The 22,777-nt window shown below is 45.8% G+C and overlaps 1 protein-coding gene across 3 annotated transcripts in view; it reads left to right on the plus strand.

Moving 5' to 3' along the window:
- Window positions 1–22,777, plus strand: part of itga2.2 (integrin, alpha 2 (CD49B, alpha 2 subunit of VLA-2 receptor), tandem duplicate 2) — a 260,388-nt gene that overhangs the window by 164,373 nt on the left and 73,238 nt on the right. For all 3 annotated transcript variants that reach the window (XM_068032759.1, XM_068032766.1, XM_068032773.1), the window contains 2 exons: window positions 11,059–11,224; window positions 22,345–22,424. In XM_068032759.1, the coding sequence (XP_067888860.1) occupies window positions 11,059–11,224; window positions 22,345–22,424 (246 nt within the window). The remainder of the gene's footprint in view (window positions 1–11,058; window positions 11,225–22,344; window positions 22,425–22,777) is intronic.

Genomic DNA, 22,777 nt, shown 5'->3' on the forward strand with positions numbered 1-22,777 from the left:
AATCCTCTTGCAATAATCCTCTTGATTTCCTAATTGCTTGCTGCACTTGCATGTTAGTTTTCAGACACCCATGTCCCTTTGGACATCGACACTTTTTTTAAATTTCCAAAATATACTTTATTCATGAAAATCTGTAAAAAGTACATTCCCAAACAGTTTAAAACAGCATCAAGTCAAAAAATACAAACAGTGCAAAGGTGATCAGTTTCCTTCTATACCATCATGAGTTGCCTCACAACCCTTCCATTTCATTGTCATGACATATACATTTTTACATTTACAGCACACAAAATTTTCCCGATACAGTTAGAGGGCTTTCCCATGGATCCAGCCCCTCAGTTCAGCTTGGGGGGGGGACCTTACACTGTGGTCTTTCCCCATTGAGCCTTTGCTGTGGCTGCCCCAAGCTTTAGTGCGTCCTTCAGCACGTAGTCCTGGACCTTGGAATGTGCCAGTCTGCAACATTCGGTGGTGGACAACTCTTTGCGCTGGAAGACCAGCAAGTTTCGGGCAGACCAAACGGCGTCTTTCACCGAATTGATAGTCCTCCAGCAGCAGTTGATGTTTGTCTCGGTGTGCGTCCCTGGGAACAACCCGTAGAGCACAGACTCCTGTGTTACAGAGCTGCTTGGGATGAACCTCGACAAAAACCACTGCATCTCTTTCCACACCTGCTTTGCAAAGACACATTCTAGGAGGAGGTGGGCAACCGTCTCTTCCCCACCACAGCCACCGTGGGGGGATTGTGCGGAGGGGGCGAGACTTCGGGCGTGCATGAAGGATCTGATGGGGAGGGCCCTTCTCACCACCAGCCAAGCTACATCTTGGTGCTTGTTTGAAAGTTCTGGTGATGAGGCATTCTGCCAAATGACCTTGACAGTCTGCTCGGGGAACCATCCGACAGGATCCACCGTCTCCTTTTCCCGTAGGGCCTTGAGGACATTCCGTGCAGACCACTGCCTGATAGACCGGTGGTCAAAGGTGTTTTCCCGCAGAAACTGCTCCACGAAGGATAGGTGGTATGGCACGGCCCAACTGCATGGAGCGTTCCGCGGCAATGTGACCAGGCCCATCCTTCGCAACACTGGGGACAGATAGAACCTCAGCACGTACTGACACTTGGAGTTTGCGTAATGGAGGTCTACACACTGCTTGATGCAGCCGCACACGAAGGTGGTCATCAGGATGAAGGCCACGTTGGGTACATTTCTCCCGCCCTTATCCAGAGATTTGAACATTGTGTCCCTCCGGACCCGGTCCATTTTACATCCCCAGATGAAGCGGAAAATGGCTCGGGTGACCGCCACAGCGCAGGAGTGGGGTATGGGCCAGACCCGCGCCACGTACAGCAACAACGTGAGCGCCTCACACCTGATGACCAGGTTCTTACCCACAATGGAGAGAGATCGCTGCCCCCACATGCTCAACTTTTGTTGTACCTTGGCTACTCGCTCCTCCCAGGTTTTGGTGCACGCCCCGGCCCTTCCGAACCATATCCCCAGCACCTTCAGGTAGTGTGACCTGACGGTGAAGGGGACAAAGGATCGGCCAGCCCAGTTCCCAAAGAACATGGCCTCACTCTTGCCGTGGTTAACTTTGGCTCCCAAGGTCAGTTCGAACTGATCGCAGATGTTCATCGGTCTGCGCACAGACAGCGGATCCGAACAGAAGACGGCGACGTCATCCATGTACAGGGAGGTTTTAACCTGAGTGCCTCCGCTGCCTGGGATTGTCACCCCTCCTATGCTCGCATCCTTCCTAATAGACTCAGCAAAGGGTTCAATACAGCAAACAAACAAGACCGGGGAGAGAGGACAGCCCTGTCTGACTCCAGATCGGATCGGGAAACTTACCGATTCCCACCCATTGATTGAGACTGCGCTACTGATGTTTGTGTAGAGCAGTTTGATCCAATTGCAGATTCCCTCCCCAAACCCCATTTTGGAAAACACGTCCATCATGTAGGTGTGCGATATCCTGCCAAAAGCCTTCTCCTGGTCCAGGCTGATGAGGCAGGTGTCCACCCTCCTGTCCCGCACGTAGGCGATCGTATCCCTGAGTAGCGCGATACTATCAGAGATCTTCCTGCCGGGTACAGTACAGGTCTGATCGGGGTGGATCACCAACTCCAGAGCAGACTTGACTCGACTGGCTATGACTTTGGACAGAATCTTGTCGTCAACATTAAGCAGTGAGATGGGCCGCCAATTTCTGATTTCTGCCCTCTCCCCCTTCCGCTTGTAAATGGGGGTGATGATGCCTTTCCTCTTGGATTCTGACATGCTGCCGGCCAGGAGCATACTCTCGTATACTTCCAGCAGGTCCAGGCCAACCCAGTCCCACAGGGCCGAGTACAACTCGACCGGTAAGCCGTCGCTTCCGGGAGTTTTACGAGTCTCGAAGGACTCGACGGCCTTTGTCAGCTCGTCCAGAGTTAGTGGCTTGTCCAGTCTCTCCCTCCTGCTGTCATCTAAGACCTCTGTGATAAATGACAGGAAGGACTGGGAGGCTCTGCTGTCTGTGGGCTTCGCGTCATACAGCCCAGCATAAAAGGATTTGCTAATCCTTAGTATGTCGGACTGCGAAGACGTTACCAACATCGACACTTTTTTAAAAAATTTCCAAAATATACTTTATTCATAAAAATCTGTAAAAATTACATTCCCAAATAGTTAAAAACAGCATCAAGTCAAAAAATACAAACAGTGCAAAGGTGATCAGTTTCCTTCTATACAATTATGAGTTGCCTCACAACCCTTCCATTTCACATTTGTCCTGCCAGATACATTTTTACATTATACAGGAGTCAGAAATTTTCCCGATACAGTTCGAGGGGTTTCCCATGGATCCAGCCCCTCAGTTCAGCTTGGGGGGGCGACCTTACACTGTGGTCTTTCCCCATTGAGCCTTTGCTGTGGCTGCCCCAAGCTTTAGTGCGTCCCTCAGCACATAGTCCTGGACCTTGGAATGTGCCAGTCTGCAACATTCAGTGGTGGACAACTCTTTGCGCTGGAAGACCAGCAAGTTTCGGGCAGACCAAACGGCGTCTTTCACCGAATTGATGGTCCTCCAGCAGCAGTTGATGTTTGTCTCTGTGTGCGTCCCAAGGAACAGCCCGTAGAGCACAGACTCCTGTGTTACAGAGCTGCTTGGGATGAACCTCGACAAAAACCACTGCATCTCTTTCCACACCTGCTTTGCGAAGACACATTCCAGGAGGAGGTGGGCAACCGTCTCTTCCCCACCACAGCCACCGCGGGGGCATTGTGCGGAGGAGGCGAGACTTCGGGAGTGCATGAAGGATCTGACGGGGAGGGCCCTTCTCACCACCAGCCAAGCTACGTCTTGGTGCTTGTTTGAAAGTTCTGGTGATGAGGCATTCCGCCAAATGACTCTGACGGTCTGCTCGGGGAACCATCCGACAGGATCCACCATCTCCTTTTCCCGTAGGTCCTTGAGGACATTCCGAGCAGACCACTGCCTGATGGACCGGTGGTCAAAGGTGTTTTCCCGCAGAAACTGCTCCACGAAGGATAGGTGGTACGGCACGGCCCAACTGCATGGAGCGTTCCGCGGCAATGTGACTAGGCCCATCCTTCGCAACACCGGGGACAGATAGAACCTGAGCACGTAGTGACACTTGGAGTTTGCATACTGGAGGTCTACACACAGCTTTATGCAGCCGCACACGAAGGTGGTCATCAGGATGAGGGCCACGTTGGGTACATTTTTCCCGCCCTTGTTACCAACATCAACACCTCCCAGTCTCTCACCATTTATGTTAAATGGGTTAAAACCTTGTTGAAATTGCAGAGAAAGGGATGTCATTCAAACCCCCTTAAACATTAGGTGACTGATACTGCTGACTTTAATTTTATGTTTTACTGGCCTACAAGCTACAGCGTGATAGGCTTTATCCCAAATTGCTTTAGATAACTGAAATTACTGTTACAAAACTGGAGTGAATGCAGAAAGACGGTGGTTTGGAGATGAAGAGAAGCAACCAGCTCAATAGTTAATGCCTGAGTTAAAATAACAGGCAGAAAAATATCATACAAATATGTTAAGCATTCATTCACAAATATTATGATTCATCATTGAATTTGGGGCAGCACAGTGGCGCAGTGGTTAGCACTGCAGCCTCACAGCTCCAGGGACCCAGGCTCAATTCTGGGTACTGCCTGTGCAGAGTTTGCAAGTTCTCCCTGTGACTGCGTGGGTTTTCGCCGGGTGCTCTGGTTTCCTCCCACAGCCAAAGACTTGCAGGTTGATAGGTAAATTGGCCGTTGTAAATTGCCCCTAGTGTAGGTAGGTTGTAGGGAATATGGGATTACTGTAGGGTTAGTATAAATGGGTGGTTGTTGGTCGGCACAGACTCGGTGGGCCGAAGGGCCTGTTTCAGTGCTGTATCTCTAAATAAATAAATAAATAAATCAGTGTTTGATGCTGACAGTCAGCATTTTGGAAGCCTAGTCAGGACTGACACATATCAGAAAATGCCTGCATAGACCGTCCAGACTGCTTGGTCTGTTGTCTAATGCAGCAGACAACCGACAACTATGCAGCTCTCCCTTGCAACTGCATTGAAATGTCAACCTAGATTAAAATTTTACTGGGACATGATCCCAGCAGTAACACTAGGATAGCACCTACCAGTGAGCATTCCCACTGACTCTGTCAAAGTATGCAATTTCAGTGGGGGATCACCCTATTTGCATAAAGCTGATAGGTACCTGCTGCATTTGGGACACATCTTGGCAACTGACTTGGCCCAGGAGGCCACAAAATGCAGTGCTGAATTTTGGGCAGGGGTGAGTGTTGGCACCTGGTCCTCAGCAAGATGCCAGACTGTTCCTGCTGCAAATCATTAAATTTGTTAGTCCATCTCCTCTACAGTTGTCCAGGTCATGACCAAGTCCTGGGCTTCCAGTGTGAGCCCCATTTTCACCATCTCTGATGCTGGTACACCTCTGTCCTCTCGGCCAACAATCACCTAAGCAGTGTCTCCCATACCAAGGCCACTGGAGCTCTCAGGTTTGCAAGACCTAGCTCCTACATCAGCTCTATAATGTCAGTGGCCTTGTTTGGAGTTGAAGGAGGCTCCACCCTCAAACATGACTGCAGAAAACTCCTGGACGAGGTTGGAACCTTCCATATCCCCAAAAAACTGTAGAACTCCATCTCCTACATGCTCAAGACTTGAAATCGGACCTGAACCCACAGGCCACAGGGAACAGGTTCAAGATTAAAAATGGCAGGAGTGCTCTCCCAAGCATTTCCAATGCGGCCGGCACTGATTGCCATGTTTTCAAGGGCAATAGCACGAACATTTTTGGGGGCCATAAGTATGCAGAGTAGGCATGTTGTAACATCTGTTGGTGTCCAACACTGATTTGACACTTGAACTGACATTTTGAAGCTCACAAATTCTGTTAACACCCTCTCTTTAATACACATAGCTGACCATCCATTCAGCTGTCACCCCCAACCCCCCACCACCACCAACATTATTTAAAGTCATCACCCTCCATCTTTCAGCTGAGGTGCTTGTGACTATCTAATTGCTGCTGCAGAGTTAGTGGAAGCTCTGTGTTGTTGAGGAGCTCACACAAATTCTTTCAGTCAGAAGGCAGTGATGCTGGACCTTTGGCAGGAGTTGTATGGATTTGAAAGCCCTCTGAGCAGATCACTTGCTCCCAGTCATGGGGGCTGTAGTTGAGCCTCTCTTGAGCTGCAGCATCATGGGAAAATGGAACAGAGACAGCAGAGAGGGGACGCTATTCGCAGAGTGGGCTGTTGGAGGACGGTTCTCAGCAGGGGACCTTACCTGCCTAGAGTGTTCATACAGCACTTCACCTACCTGTACCTCAGCCAGGAGCAGTGCCTGCAGCAGTTATGCTTCACCAAATAATTGGTCACAGAACTGTGCCACCTCCTCAAACTGGATCTGCAGACTCAGAGCAGGGTGAGGATGACTCTGTCAGCAACCATGAAGGTCACTGTGGCCCTCAATGTCTATGCCAGTGGGTAGTTCCAAGCTGGAGCTGGCTGCATTGCCAATATATCAGATCACTTTCAATTGCTACATCTGGATAGTCACCGAGACCCTGTATGCCAGGAAAGGGGACTTAATTGTCTTCTCTCTAAGCAGGGAAATTCCTAAAATCCCGAGAATTTAGAAGAATAAGAGGTAATTTAATTGAAACGTATAAAATTCTTAGGGAGCTTGATGGGAGGATGTTCCCCCTGGCTGGCGATTCTAGAAATAGGGATCACAGACTCAGCATATGGATTGACCATTTAGGACTGAGATGAAAAAGAATTTCTTCACTCAGAGGACTGTGAATTTTTGGAATTCTCTATGCCAGAGAGCTGTGGATGCTAAGTCATTGAGTATATTCAAGACAGATTGCTAGATTATTGGTTACTGAGGGAATTAGAGGATATGGAGATAGTGCAGGAAGGTGGAGTTGAGTTAGAGGATCAGCCATGATCTTATTGAATAGCAAAGCATGCTTGAGGGGTCGAATGGCCTACTCCCACTTCTATTTATTATGTTCTTGTTATTATTCTGTTCAGAGAGGAGCAGGAGGAGTGGGAAAATGGCTTTGCTGGGATAGAGATCATCCCCATGGTGCATGTGGCCTTGCGGGTGCCACATCTCAATGGAGAGATGTACCTCAACCGCAAAGGTTACCACTCACGGAACATGCAGTTGGTTTGCAACCATACCCAGACCATCATGTTGGTGAATGGCCACTATCCTGGCAACAGTTATGATTCTTTCATTCTGCACCAATCAGCCATTGTAACCTCTTCAAGCCACCACGTCAAACCAGAAGGTGGCTGCTTAATGACAAGAGCTACCCACTGTAACCGTGGCTGATGACTCCCCTCTGCCATCTAACCACACATGGTCAGCACTCCTACAATAATAGTTACACTGCAGTTATGATGGAATTGTGAAGCAGACAATCAGTGTCCTGAAGCAATGGTTCTCCTGCCTGGGCCGCTCGGGCCAAGCCTTCCAGTACCTGCCGGAGAGCGACTCCTGATTCGTGATGCTCTGCTGTGTCCTCCTCAACCTGACCTTCATGAGGACAAGGGTCTTGTCACCAGAGCTTCAGCGACTATCTCAGGATGAGGAAGGGAGAAGGCATCCAGCACATCATTGCTCAGGACCAGCTTGCCGGATGCGGGTGAACAAGGGAAGCAGCTACCCAACCGACAGTGGTGAGTAACCAATAGTTGCCAATTAAAGGCCTATTGAGGTGGACAGGGAGAACTCCACTAGGATCTTCCCAGTGTCAGAGCAACCTCGCGCTGAATGCCAAGCCAGGTAGCTCCATGGAAGTTGCCTTTTGAAGGCAGGCCAGGTGACCAGCGTAGCTGGAGACTCCCTGCCGCAGTGACGGGGCCATGGCCCAAAGAAATCCTCCAGAGGGGCTTTCTCTCTGCTGCAATTGAAGCACCAGCTTCGTCCCTCTCCAGTTTTAATATTTTATGCACACGACTGAGGGCGCCTCCATTTTGAGACACCCTCATGGTCCCTTTCTGCATGAGCAGCACCCACCTCTCCCGGTGGGGTTGCCAGCCTTCCAAAGCTGCAGACCCTATGATAGGGCTCAAAACCTCAGGAACCCGCCTGCCATACTTAATTGGACGGCAGAAGAGGTGGCGGCCAATTAGCAGGATGCATCCTGGAAGATCCCGGAAATCATCCTAACTCCTGAAAATATTCCATCAGCACAAGATTCTACACATGATGTACTACCCCAGTGGCTACAGCATGGCTGGTGGAGGGCTGCTGACTTTGACTGGGGGTGAATGCAGGTCATCTTGCAGGACACCCTGAAGGAACTCTGGGCCTTGAGGGACCAGCTTCGGACTGCACCATCTCAGCATGGATGGCAACAGTCAGGGCTGGCTGACTGACAGGCAACAACAGGGGCATTGGTGGAGTGGCAGTGGTGGGAGCATGAATGCTGTCAACCTGAATAAGGACACTAGGTTTATGCACTAAAGGAACCACTGCCACTCCCACGGGGCAGTGCCTCATCATAAGAACATACGGAATAGGAGCAGGAGTAGGCCATTCAGCCCCTCAAGCCTGCCCTGTCATTCAATAAGATGATGGCTGATCTGTCCCAGGCCTGAACTCCTCTTTCGGGCCTGCTCCACCTAACCCTCGACTCCCCAAGATTTCAAAAATCTATCTACCTCCTCCTTAAATACATTTAGTGACATAGCCTCCACAACTCTCTGAGGCAGAGAATTCCAGAGATTCACCACCCTCTGAGAGAAGAAATTCCTTTGCATCTCAGTTTTAAATCTGTGACCCTTATTCTGTAACTATGTCCCCTAGTTCGAGATTCCCCCACTAGTGGAAACATCTTCTCAACATCTATCCTGTCAAGCCCCCTTAAAATCTTATATGTTTCTATAAGATCACCTCTCATTCTTATAAAGTCCAATGAATAAAGGCCTAACCTTTTTAGCCGTTCTTGATAGACAACCCCTTCATCCCAGGAATCAGCCGAGTGAACCTTTTCTGAACTGCCTCCAATGCTGGTATATCCTTCTTTAAATACGGGGATCAAAACTGCACGCTGTACTCCAGGTGTGGCCTCACCAACACCCTGTACAGTTGTAACAAGACTTCCCTATTTTTAAACTCTAACCCCCTAGCAACAAATGCCAAAATTCGATTTGCCTTCCTAATTACTTGCTGCAGCTGCATGCTAACCGTTTGTGTTTCATGCACAAGAACACCCAGATCCCTCTGTACTGCAGTATTTTGTAGTCTTTCTCCATCTAAATAATAATCTTCCTTCTTATTCTTCCTACCAAAGTGGATTACCTCACACTTTCCCACATTGAACACCATCTGCCATCTATATCCCTTTGCAGATTCTTTGTGTCCTCATCACAACATGCCTTCCCACCTATTTTTGTATCATCAGCAAATTTGGATACACTACACTCTGTCCCTTCCTCTAAGTTATTAATGTAGGTAGTAAGTAGTTGAGGCCCTAGGACCGATCCTTGTGGCACCCCACTAGTTATGGCTTTCCAACCTGAAAAAGACCCATTGATCCTGATCTTCTTGAGCGCAGATAACTGGACTGCTGACAGAACCTGCAAGCCCTTTTGAACACTGGTATCTGCAGCCATCATGGCAGCAGTCTGAGCTTCCACTGCAGCACTGAGATGTTGCATGGCTTCTGTTTGTGCTGCAATGGAAGCTGAGACTTTGACGCTGCATCATGATTGTGTCTGGAAGAGTTCTCATGGAGCTGGCCACCACTTCCACGTTGGAAAGGATTGTTTCCAAGTTCTGTGTGAAGCCCTGTATCAAGTTGGAGCCAGACTCTTCCATGCTCTTTATAGTAGCAGGAGGTTCTCTGGTGGTTCTGCCAATGTACCAAACATTTCTGTCCGCATCCCATCAGCCTTTTGCTGTACGTCACCCCCTCAAAGTTCTCATCTCAGATCTCTGCAGCAGAACTTGTTTGTGACCTCGCCCTCTGGTGAGCTGGCACAGCCACCATCCTTTCACCCAGGCCTTGCTGCAGCCAACTTGTGCCCGATTACTCACCACATGCAGATCCCACCTCTAAGCTACCCTCTGAATTGCACAGTGCCAGTATCTGAGTTGGTGACTGCAAGTGTCAGTGATTGTGATTTTTCCTCAGAGGTCTCCTTTTCCTCTGGGCTTTCACCCTCAGTCACCACTGGCTGGCCATTCTTGGGTATTTGAATGCACATGGGGAAGGTTGGGGTGAGAGAAGGGGATGGGTGTGGGTGGACAGCATGAGATGAATAGTGACACCATCTGCAGCTTTGTACATCATACCAATTGTGGAGTGAGAGTGAAGTGGGATTTCAGAATGTGGATGAACATACCATCTTGGATGGCTTATGCAGCATCACATGCCACAGCCTCAGTGATGGCCATGCCAATAATGCCAAGCACCATCTCCTCTTAGGGGGTGAGGATATGAAGCTGTGCCTGTCTCCCACTTGCTCTTTGCTGCTCCCTCCTCTTCTGTGCCATCTTGTCCTGTAAGAGAGAGGGAAGAGTGGCAGTGAGGGTGTTTTTTGGTTAATGTGCCTGTCCTAGCTGAATAGCTTTGGAAGCTATAGGTGTGAAACTTGCAGCACTGCTAAATATGTGAGGGTGAGGTGGAGCATATGAATGTTAGGCATCAGTCCTGATTGCTGGAGACTGTTAATGAGTTAGTGATGGATATGTACTGCATTGAACAGTGCACTGAGGTTGCTTGTGCAGTTGGTAAGATGTGGTATTTAATGATGCATTGACTGACATTGACTGCTCGTGTGTGGTCATAGAGCGTTTTGTGGCACTGGATACAGGTCCTTGTGGTCAACTTCCTGACATTGACCTCTGTGGCTATCTGCTCCCAATGCCTTTACAGTGTCTCTCTGGAGGGCCTCCTGGCCCCCTTCAGTCAGAGCACCTCTCTCTCCTCCTGCACTAAAGCCTCCAGCGCTGCATCAGAGAACCTAGGGAACCTCTCTCTCTGGCATGCTGAGTCCTTATTTCAGTTTGTTCCTGCTATGCAAGTGTTTCCTAGCAAATTGAATAAGCTTCTGCAGCCAGAATGGACCTCCCTTTTAAGAGCTGCAGGCTGACTTTGAGAAGTGCATGCTAGCTTTAACTGGCACTAGCCTCGTACAAACCTAGGCCGCCTGCTCAGCATGCAGCCACGTAGCAGTGCTTTTAGAGTGGGCTACACACCACTATCATGAAAATGAACAGGCAGCACAAAGTTTATTTGTTAACTGGATTAATTTAAACAGGTGAGCGTTAATCACACATCGCAATCCCCACACCCATTAATCGGGCTTATCCAATTTTTAGCCCATTATCTTTTAATTCAGATGGAGAGTGTTACCATTGAGACACGCTAACATTCCAGGCAAACTAAATTTATGAATATCATCAATTGCAAAACCTATTGGAAATTAGAACAACTAACAAAAATTTGGAATGTACTTTCCATTAATAAAATTCAATTTCTTTTTATTTCATAGGTTCTTGGCTATTACAATAGAGAAGGAATAAATCCAGAAAATTTAATCAAGGAAATAAAATCCATTGCAAGTGATCCAAAACAGAAGCATTTTTTCAATGTATCCTCGGAAGCTGCTTTGATAGAAATAGCTAGTGCCCTCAGAGAACGTATTTTTAGTATTGAAGGTAAATATTTCTTTGTACTTTCTTCAAAGTATTTTGCGTTCTTATATTTTTATTTTACCCAATTGGTGAATTTCAAATAATTAATCCATTTCAAGGGATGCTATAATGATACTGTATGCAGTTTTATACCATGGGAAGCATGTTGAGATAATAGAAAGGGTACAGCACAGATTCTATAGGATATTGCCCACTATGAGGAAATTCAGTTATGGAAAATTGGAGCAGATTTCATTAGAACAGAAGCCGTTATGGGGTAATTTGATAGATGTGTTTCAAATTATGAAAGATGAGACAGAGAAGAGAGGAACAGGCTGTTTCCAATGCTCGACCCGTCTACAAAAAGGAGATATAAATATAAAATAAAATGTAAGAAACTTAAGTCAAAGAGCAGGAAAAGCTTTTTACAAAGAGGGTTACATGTGAACATACGAATTAGGAACAGGAGTAGGCCAGTCGGCCCTCCAGCCTGCTCCGCCATTCAATAAGATCATGGCTGATCTGATTGTAACTTCAACTCTACATTCTCGCCTGCCCCCAATAACCTTTCACCCCCTTGCTTATCAAGAATCTGTCTACCTCTACCTTAAAAATATTCAAAGACTCTGCTTCCACTGCCTTTTGAGGAAGAGAGTTCCAGAGAATCACGACCCTCTGAGAGAAAAAAAATTCTCCTTATCTCTGTCTTAAATAGGTGACGCCTTATTTTTAAACAGTGACCCCCCCCAGTTCTTGATTCTCCCACAAGAAGAAACATCCTTTCCACATCCACTCTGTCAAGACCCCTCAGGATCTTACATGTTTCAATCAAGTTGCCCCTTACTCTTCTAAACTCCAACGGATACAAGCCTAGCCTGTCCAACCTTTCCTCATGAGACAACCCTCCCATTCCAGGTATTAGTCTAGTAAACCTTTTCTGAGCTGCTTCCAACGCATTTACATCGTACCTTAAATAAGGAGACCAATACTGTACACAGTACTCCAGATGTGGTCTCACCAATGCCTTGTATAACTGAAGCATAACCTCCCTACTTTTGTATTCAATTCCCCTTGCAATAACTGATAACATTCTATTAGCTTTCCTAATTTCTTGCTGTATCTGCATGCTAACCTTTTGCGATTCATGCATTAGGACATCCAGATGCCTCTGCATCTCAGAGCTCTGCAATTTCTCACCATTTAGATAATATGCTTCATCTTTATTCTTCCTGCCAAAATGGACAATTCCAAATTTTCCCACATTATACTCCATTTGCCAGATCTTTGCCCACTCTCTTAACCTATCTATATCCCTTTGTAGCCTCCTTATGTCCTCTTCACAAGTTAGTTTCTACTATCTATCTTTGTGTCATCAGCAAATTTAGCAACAATACCTTTGGTCCCTTCATCCAAGTCATTAATATAAATTGTAAAAAGTTGAGGCCCCAGCACTGATCCCTGTGGTACACCATCATTACCTCTTGCCAACCAGAAAATGACCCATTTATGCCTACTCTCTGTTTCCTGTCAGCTAGCCAATCTTCTATCCATGCCAATATGTTACCCCTTACACCATGAGCTTTTATTTTCTGCAATAACCTTTGATGTGACACTTTATCAGATGCCTTCTGGAAACCTAAGTACAGTACATCCACTGGTTCCCCTTTATTCACAGTGCATGTTACTTCTTCAAAGAACTCCAATAAATTGTTTAAACATGATTTTCCTTTCACAAAACCATGTTCTGCCTGATTACCTTGAATTTTGCTAAGTGCTCTGCTATACCATCCTTAATAATAGCTTCTAATATTTTCCCTATGACAGTTGTTAAGCTAACTGGTCTGTAGTTTCCTGCTTTCTGTCTCCTTCCCTCTTTGAATAAAAGAGTTACATTGGCTCATTTCCAATCTAACAGAACCTTCCCCGCAAATAGGGAATTTTGGAAAATTAAAACCACACATCAACTATCTCACTAGCCACTTCTTTTAAGACACTTGGATGAAGTCCATCAGGCCTTGTCAGCCCACAGCTCCAACAATTTGTTCAGTATACTTCCCTGGTGATTGTAATTTTCTTGAGTTCCTCCCTCCCTTCCATTTCCTGATTTACAGCTATTTCTGGAATGTTACTTGTATCCTCTATGGTGAAGACCGATGCAAAATACCTGTTCAATTCATCTGCCATCTCCTTATTTTCCATCATTTATTCCCCAGACTCACTTCCTATAGGAACAATGCTCACTTTGTTAATGTTTCTTTTTTAAATATCTATAGAAACTCTTACCATCTGTCTTTATATTTCTTGCCAGTTTTCTCTCGTACTCTAATTTTTCCCTCCTTATTAATCTTTTAGTCATTCTTTGCTGATTTTTATATTCTGTCCAATCTTCTGCATGCCTCCCATCTTTGCACAATTATAGGCTTTTTCTTTAAGCTTGATATTATCTTTAACTTTCTTAGTTAACCACGGATGGTGGGTCCTCACCTTGGAATTTTTCTTTCTCGTTGGAATGTATCTATTCTGTGTATTCTGAAATATCCCCTTAAATGTCTGCCACTGCATCTCTATTGACCTTTCCCTGAACCTATTTTGCCAGTTCATTTTTGCTAGCTCTGCTTTCATGCCCTCATAATTGCCCTTAGTTAAGTTCAAAAACCTAGTCTTGGACCCACTCTTCTCTCCCTCAAACTGAATGTAAGATTCAGTCATATTATGATCGCTGCTGCCTAGGGTTGCCTTCTCTTTGAGGTCATGAATTAATCCTATCTCATTGCACAATACCAGGTTTAGTATAGCCTGCTCTCTGGTTAGCTCAGAACTTGCTGCTCTAAGGAACTATCCGGAAAACATTCTTTGAACTCCTTATCTAGGCTACCTTTGCCCATCTGATTTTTCCAATCTGTATGTAGATTAAATACCCTATGATTATTGCCGTACCTTTCTGACAAGCACCCATTATTTCTTCCTTTATACCCCATCCTACCATGTGGTTACTGTTAGGGGACCTGTACACAACTCCCACAAGTGACTTCTTGCCTTTATTATCTTTCATCTTGACCCAAACCGCTTCTACATCCTGCTTTCCTGAATTTAGTTCATCCCTCTCTATTGTGTTAATACCATCGTTAATTAACAGAGCCACCTTTACCTCGCTTCCTCTCCTTCCTAAATGTCATGTACCCGTCAATATTCATGTCCCAATCTATGCCATCCTGCAGCCAATTGCCGCCCATCAGTCTACTCCCGATCATCAGCAAAGTGATGGAAGGTGTCGTCAACAGTGCTATCAAGCAGCACTTGCTCAGCAATAACCTGCTCACTGACACTCAGTTTGAGTTCCGCCAGGGCCACTCAGCTCCTGACCTCATTATAGCCTTAGTCCAAATATGGACAAAAGAGCTGAACTCCAGATGTGAGGTGAGAGTGACTGCCCTTGTCATCAAGGTAGCATTTGTCCAAATATGGCATCAAGGAGCCCTAGCAAAACTGAAGTCAATGGGAATCAGGAGGAAAACCCTGCTGGTTGGAATCATACCTAGCACAAAGGAAGATGGTTGTGGTTGTTGGAGGTCAATCATCTCAGTTCCAGGATGTTACTGCAGGAGTTCCTCAGGGTAGTGTCCTAGGCCCAAGCATTTTCAGCTGCTTCTTCAATGACCTTCCCTCCATCCTAAGGTCAGAAGTGGAGATGTTTTCTGATGATTGCGCAATGTTCAGCACTATTCACAACTCCTCAGATACTGAAGCAATCCGTGTAGAAATGCAGCAAGACATGAACAACATCCAACTTGGGCTGATAAGTGGCAAGTAACATTCGTACCACACAAGTGCCATGCAATGACCATCTCAAGCAAGAGAGAATCTAACCATCTCCCCTTGACATTCAATGGCATTACCATCACTGAATCCCCCACTATCAACATCCTGGGATTACCATTGACCAGAAACTGAACTGGAGTAGCCACATAAATGCTGTGCCTACAAGAGCAGGTCAGGGACTGGGAAATCTGCAGTGAGTACCTCACTTCCTGCCTCCCCAGTGCCTGTCCACCATCTACAAGGCACATCAGGAATGTGATGGAATATCCTCCACTTGCCTGGATGGGTGCAGCTCCAATAACACTCAACAGGCATGACACCATCCAGGACAAAGCAGCCTGCCTGATTGGCACCCCATCCACAACCTTCACATTCACTCCCTCCACCACCAATGCACAGTGGCAGCAGTGTGTACCATCTACAAGGTGCACTGCAGCAATCATCAAGGCACCTTCGACAGCACCTTCCAAACTCACAATCTCTACTACCTAGAAGGACAAGGGCAGCAGATGCATGGGAAAACCATGACCTGCAAGCTCTCCTCCAAGCCACACACCATCCTGACTTGAAACGGTATTGTTGTTTCTTCACTGTCGCTGGGTCAAAAACCTGGAACTCCCTTCCTAACCACACTATGGGTGTGCCTACACCCCAAGAACTGCAGTGGTTCAAGAAGACAGCTCACCACCATCTTCCCAAGGGCAATTAGGCATGGGCAATATGTGCTGGCATAGCCAATGACGCCCACATCTCCCAAACGAATTTTTAAAAACTCTCAACTGACCGAAGACACTGTGTTTTTTATTGGAATTGTGTTTTAACCCTTGGGCATTTTAATGGATCAATAAACAGACAAATGACAGGTCTTCTCATAGTTTTAAAGAAAGATAAATGTTTCTTCAAGAATACTTGAAAATACAAACTTACGAATTAGGAGCAGGAGTAGGCCCAGTTTGCAACTACACCCACGCTCACACACACACACAGATTCACACACAAGTAAAGATAGAGATTAGATGATAGCATGCATTTAGATCTGATGGTTTTAAAAAAGAGTTTATTGTGAAACCTTGTTTGTTTCTCCGGGAGGAAGGTTTAAAAATGGCGAAGGCCAGGTTTTCTTGGTTCACTGATGTCAAACTTTGGAAAGTTATGGGTGGATGGATGCTTAATTTCTGGCTTCTTTGTTTAAATCTCAGTCACAGTTCAATGTCAAAAATCCTGTTACAATTGCTCAGGTAGGGCGTTTCAAAGTCACCTTCCATCTCTGCCTCTTGATAGTTTAAAGATATTTTTCTGGCAGGGTCCTTCTTCTTGCTGGGGAGGGTCTTTCTGCAGAGAAAATGTCTCATTTAAAAACTCCTTTTCAGAAACTTGGTTTCTGTCAGGGGGCCCAAGTTTCTCTCCCATTATGTTTTCATAAATGGTGTTTGATGGTGTGGCCATTATTAGACAATGAATTTGCATGTTGCTCATCTCTATGCTAACTTGATAATGTGATACTTTTTGACACCCATTAATTTGAGTTTGAGTCTGGAGTCTCCATGTCTGCCCAACTTGTTGAAGAGAGGTAACTGTTAACATTAAATGAGCTATTTGCATTTCTAATGCTTTCTTCAACATTTGACCAGACAAGATAATTTGTTCAGGGTTCCAGTAGTAGCCATATGTATTCATAGTACAGGAGAGGTCACCTGACCTCTTACTCCATCTTGTTTTGTAGCAAAAGGTGTCCGTTTTGAATTCAATTCATCAGTTCAAAGATAAACAAAGAACAAAGATAATTACAGCACAGGAACAGGCCCTTCGGCCCTCCAAGCCTGCGCCAATCCAGATCCTCTCTCTAAACATGTCGCCTATTTTCTAAGGTTCTGTATCTCTTTTCTTCCTGCCCATTCATGTATCTGTCTAGATACATCTTAAAAGACTCCATCGTGCCCGCATCTACCACCTCCGCTGGCAATGCGTTCCAGGTGCCCACCACCCTCTGCGTAAAGAACTTTCCACGCATATCCCCCCTAAACTTTTCCCCTTTCACTTTGAACTCGTGTCCTCTAGTAATTGAAACCCCCACTCTGGGAAAAAGCCTCTTGCTATCCACCCTGTCTATACCTCTCATGATTTTGTACACCTCAATCAGGTCCCCCCTCAACCTCCGTCTTTCTAATGAAAATAATCCTAATCTGCTCAACCTCTCTTCATAGCTAGCGCCCTCCATACCAGGCAACATCCTGGTGAACCTCCTCTGCACCCTCTCCAAAGCATCCACATCCTTTTGATAATGTGGCGACCAGAACTGTACGCAGTATTCCAAATGTGGCCGAACCAAAGTCCTATACAACTGTAACATGACCTGCCAACTCTTGTACTCAATGCCCCATCCGATGAAGGAAAGCATGCCGTATGCCTTCTTGACCACTCTATTTACCTGCGTTGCCACCTTCAGGGAACAGTGGACCTGAACACCCAAATCTCTCTGGACATCAATTTTCCCCAGGACTTTTCCATTTACTGTATAGTTCACTCTTGAATTGGATCTTCCAAAATGCATCACCTCGCATTTGCCCTGATTGAACTCCATCTGCCATTTCTCTGCCCAACTCTCCAATCTATCTATATTCTGCTGTATTCTCTGACAGTCCCCTTCACTATCTGCTACTCCACCAATCTTAGTGTCGTCTGCAAATTTGCTAATCAGTCCACCTATACTTTCCTCCAAATCATTAATGTATATCACAAACAACAGTGGTCCCAGCACGGATCCCTGTGGAACACCACTGGTCACACGTCTCCATTTTGAGAAACTCCCTTCTACTGCTACTCTCTGTCTCCTGTTGCCCAGCCAGTTCTTTATCCATCTAGCTAGTACACCTTGGACCCCAAGCGCCTTCACTTTCTCCATCAGCCTGCCATGGGGAACCTTATCAAACGCCTTACTGAAGTCCATGTATATGACATCGACAGCCCTTCCCTCATCAATCAACTTTGTCACTTCCTCAAAGAATTCTATTAAGTTGGTAAGACATGACCTTCCCTGCACAAAACCATGTTGCCTATCACTGATGAGCCCATTTTCTTCCAAATGGGAATAGATCCTATCCCTCAGTATCTTCTCCAGCAGCTTCCCTACCACTGACGTCAGGCTCACCGGTCTATAATTACCTGGATTATCCCTGCTACCCTTCTTAAACAAGGGGACAACATTAGCAATTCTCCAGTCCTCCGGGACCTCACCCGTGTTTAAGGATGCTGCAAAGATATCTGTTAAGGCCCCAGCTATTTCCTCTCTCGCTTCCCTCAGTAACCTGGGATAGATCCCATCCGGACCTGGGGACTTGTCCACCTTAATGCCCTTTAGAATACCCAACACTTCCTCCCTTCTTATGCCGACTTGACCTAGAGTAATCAAACATCTGTTCCTAACCTCAACATCCGTCATGTCCCTCTCCTCGGTGAATACCGATGCAAAGTACTCGTTTAGAATCTCACCCATTTTCTCTGAGTCCAAGCATAACATTCCTCCTTTGTCCTTTAGTGGGCCAATCCTTTCTCTAGTTACCCTCTTTCTCCTTATATATGAATAAAAGGCTTTGGGATTTTCCTTAACCCTGTTTGCTAAAGATATTTCATGACCCCTTTTAGCCCTCTTAATTCCTCGTTTCAGATTGGTCCTACATTCCCGATATTCTTTCAAAGCTTCGTCTTTCATCAGCCGCCTAGACCTTATGTATGCTTCCTTTTTCCTCTTAGCTAGTCTCACAATTTCACCTGTCATCCATGGTTCCCTAATCTTGCCATTTCTATCCCTCATTTTCACAGGAACATGTCTCTCCTGCACGCTAATCAACCTCTCTTTAAAAGCCTCCCACATATCACATGTGGATTTACCTTCATTTTACCATTCATAATTTCTCCTTCTATGAGTGTGACAAAGCAGAGGTCATAATCAACGTGTAAAATTATGTTAGATAGGTGGTTGAATGAAATGGGAATAAGGCAATATGGGATCAGGATAGGCACATGGGAATAAAATTACTGGCTGTGCTGAAGATAAAAATCAACACAAACTGGTGGGGAGAAATAGTCTGTCTTTGTGGTGTAATGCTATGTATTATAGTTCTGAAAAGTACAGCTGAGGTTATAGGTAACGAGGAGGGTTTAAACTAACTTGGCAAGGATGTGGGAACCTGGAGTTAATATTAGAGAGGGAAACCAAGTTGCACAGAGAATTGGGAGAGACAGATAGCACTGGAGTAGGAAATAGTAAGGCATTAGGTGCAGTTAGTGTAAGAAAGAACATAATAAGTCGAAATCAGGTTTACTCTGTACGTATATGAATGCATGGAGTGTGGTAAATAAGGTTGGTGAGCTGCAGGCACAGATAGCCACGTGGTAATATGATGTTGTGATGATAATGGAGACCTGGCTCAAAAAATCTCTCTTTACCTCCATCCCCCACCAGGATGGTCTGAGGGCTCTCTGTTTCTTCCTTGAACAGAGGCCCAACCAGTCCCATCCACCACCACCCTCCTCCACCTGGCGGAACTTGTTCTCACATTGAACAACTTCTCCTTAAACTCCACTCACCTCCTTCAAATAAAAGGTGTTGCTATGGGTATCCACATGGGTCCTAGTTATGCCTGTCTTTTTGTGGAGTATGTTGAACATTCCTTGTTCCAGTCCTACTCAGGCCCCCTTTCCCAAATCTTTATCTGGTACATTGATGACTGCATTGGTGCCATTTCCTGCTCTCGCCCAGAACTGGAAAACTTCATCAACTTTGCTTCGAATTTCCACCCTTCTCTCACCTTTACATGGTCCATCTCTGACGCTTCCCTTCCCTTCCTTGACTTCTCTGTCTCCATCTATGCGGATAGACTGTCCGCTAATATTCATTATAAGCCCACCGACTCCCACAGCTATCTTGAATACACTTTCGCACATCCTGCTTCCTGTAAGGACTCCATTTTATTCTCCCAGTTTCTTCCGACGCATCTGTTCTGATGATGCAACCTTCCACAACAGCGTTTCTGATATGTCTTCCTTTGTCCTCAACTGAGAATACCACCCCCCCCCCCCCCCCACCCCACACTATAGTTCACAGGGCCCTCAACTGTGTCGGACCCTTTTCCTGCATTTCTGCCCTCAGCCCTTCCCCTGCCTCCCAGAACCGCAACAGGGTTCCCCTTGTCCTCACTTTCCACCCCACCAGCCTACACATTCAAAGTATCATACTCCGCCATTTCCGCCACCTCCAGCATGATGCCGTCAGGAAACGCAAGTTCCCCTCTCCTCCCCTGTCAGCATTCCAAAGGGATCATTCCCTCAGAGACATCCTGGTCCATTCCTCCATAACCCCGAATATCTCATCCCCTTTCCACGGCACCTTCCCATGCAATTGCAGGAAGTGTAATACCTGCCCTTTTACCTCCTCTCTCCTCACTATCCAAGGCCCCAAACACTCCTTTCAGGTGAAGCAGCGATTTAGTTATACTTCTTTCAATTTAGTATACTGTATTTGCTGCTCACAATGTGGTCCCCTTGGCACTGGGGAGACTAAACGCAGATTTGCAGAACATCTCCGCTCAGTCCACAAGCATGACCCTGAGCTTCTGGTTGCTTGTCATTTCAACACATGAACCCTGCTCTCATGCACACATTTTCTGTCTTTGGCCTGCTGCAGTGTTCCAGTGAACACAAGCTCGAAGAACAGCACCTCATTTTCCGATTAGGCATTCCACAACCTTCCAGACTGAACATTGAGTTCAATAATTTCAGAGCATGACTGGCCCTCTTTTATTATTATTTTATTTTGTTTTGTTTTATCATTTTTTGACCATGTGCCTGCTTTAAACTGGGTTTTTTATGTTTGTGCTTTTGGCTAGGGCTGTTCATTATTCTGTCATTAACACTCTCTCTGCACTATTGCTTTGTCTTTCACCACACCATTAGCACACTCCCTTTGCTGTTGTCCCATGACCTCCTTGTCAGTTAATCTCTCCGTCCCTCTGTCCTACCATACACCTTCCCTTTTATTCTCTTTCCCACCACCCCCCCCCACCCACCACCCCCGCTTTACTTGCTTAAAACCTATTACATTTCCAGCCTTTGCCAGTTCTGATGAAAGGTCACAGACCTGAAACATTAACTCTGCTTCTCTCTCCACAGATGCTGCCAGACGTGCTGAGTATTTGCAGCACTTTCTGTTTTTATTTCAAAAATTGTGTAGGACTGGATACGAAACATTCCTGGATACAAGGTGTTCAGGAAAGATAGGGAAGGAAGGAAAGAAGGAGGGGTAGATGTATTGATTAAGGAGAACATTTCAGTGCTGGAGAGAGAGGATATCCTAGAGGGATCAAAGGCAGATCTATTTGGTTAGAACTAAGAAATAATAGAGGTACCATTGCATTGCCAGGTGTATGCTACAGGCCACCAACTAGTGGGGAAGATATAGAGGAACAAATTTTCAAGGAAATTATAGAGAGGTGCAAGAATTATACGGTAGTTACAATGGGGTCTTTATTTATCCTAATATAAACTGGGATAGTAATAGTATAAAGTGCAGAGGGGGGCAAGAGTTTCTAGAGTGTGTTCAGGAGAATTTTATACATCAGTATGTTTCCAGATCAACAAGGAAGGAAGCATTGCTCAATCTGGTTCTGGGGAATGAGGTGGGTCAGGAGAATCAAATGTCAGCAGAGGAACATTTAGGGGACAGTGACCAGAACATCATAAGGTTTAGGTTAGCCATGGAAAAGGACAAGAAGCAATCCCAAGCGGGTGAGTGGATCTAGGTGAGTTGCTCTTGCAGAGAGCAGGCACAGACACTATGGGCCAAATGGCCTCCTTCTGTGCTGTAACTATTCTATGATTCTATATTATCCCAGCTACATAGCGCTGTCGAGTTCCTGCACAGTGCTCCAGATGTTTAGAATAGAAGCATGGTCACAATGTTGGGACCTTTCCATTAAACTTGTTGTGAGTAGCTGCTCTGCTGGATTCTGCCAATTTCAGCGTTTCTAAATTGAACTTACTCAGAGCTTCTTAAAGCTGCAGCCCATTTAAACAGCGATTCCACTTATGAATGCACAGCTGGCCTGTCACCATAAGCACAAATTCACACTATCCTGGCAGCATCCATGATTTCAGCTGAAGCCAGTCCATGGTGCCAATATTATTTCAAGGGCCAGGAAATCTGGCTGGCTAGCTTCAGGCTGACCAAAATTACTCAATGGTGTGACAGAAATAACATATGATATTTCTGTAAGCACATGGAGATACTTGCTTTATAATTACATATTTTGATGTTTTAATTCTTCTAGGGACAAGCAATAAAAATGAAGATACTTTCCTGTTGGAAATGGCAGAAGTTGGATTCAGTGCTCACTTTGTGCCTAGCCAGGTATTAACTTTTTCTGTGGTAGTTTCTTTTTCTGTGGTAATTATCAAGGTGAAGAAATAGCACAGGAAGTCATTTTTGATTTTGCATTCCATTACAGTAGAAGCATTAAGAACAACTACAACTTATTAAAGGAGCTATATAAATACAATGACATCCCAAGGCACGTCACAAAAGCGTTATCAAACAAAAGTTGGCACAGGGCCACATAAGGAGATATTGGGCTGTATCTTGTTCTCCCCCAGACAATGGGCTCCTTTGTGGAGTGGGTGGGGGGATCCTGAAAATGGCTCTGTATGAGGCCCCCCACAAATCTCGACACCATGAGGGCCAGCCCAATCCTCTCGGCAGCGGCG

Source organism: Heterodontus francisci, chromosome 1 (genome assembly GCF_036365525.1).
Source record: "Heterodontus francisci isolate sHetFra1 chromosome 1, sHetFra1.hap1, whole genome shotgun sequence".
NCBI classification, from domain to species: Eukaryota; Metazoa; Chordata; class Chondrichthyes; order Heterodontiformes; family Heterodontidae; genus Heterodontus; species Heterodontus francisci.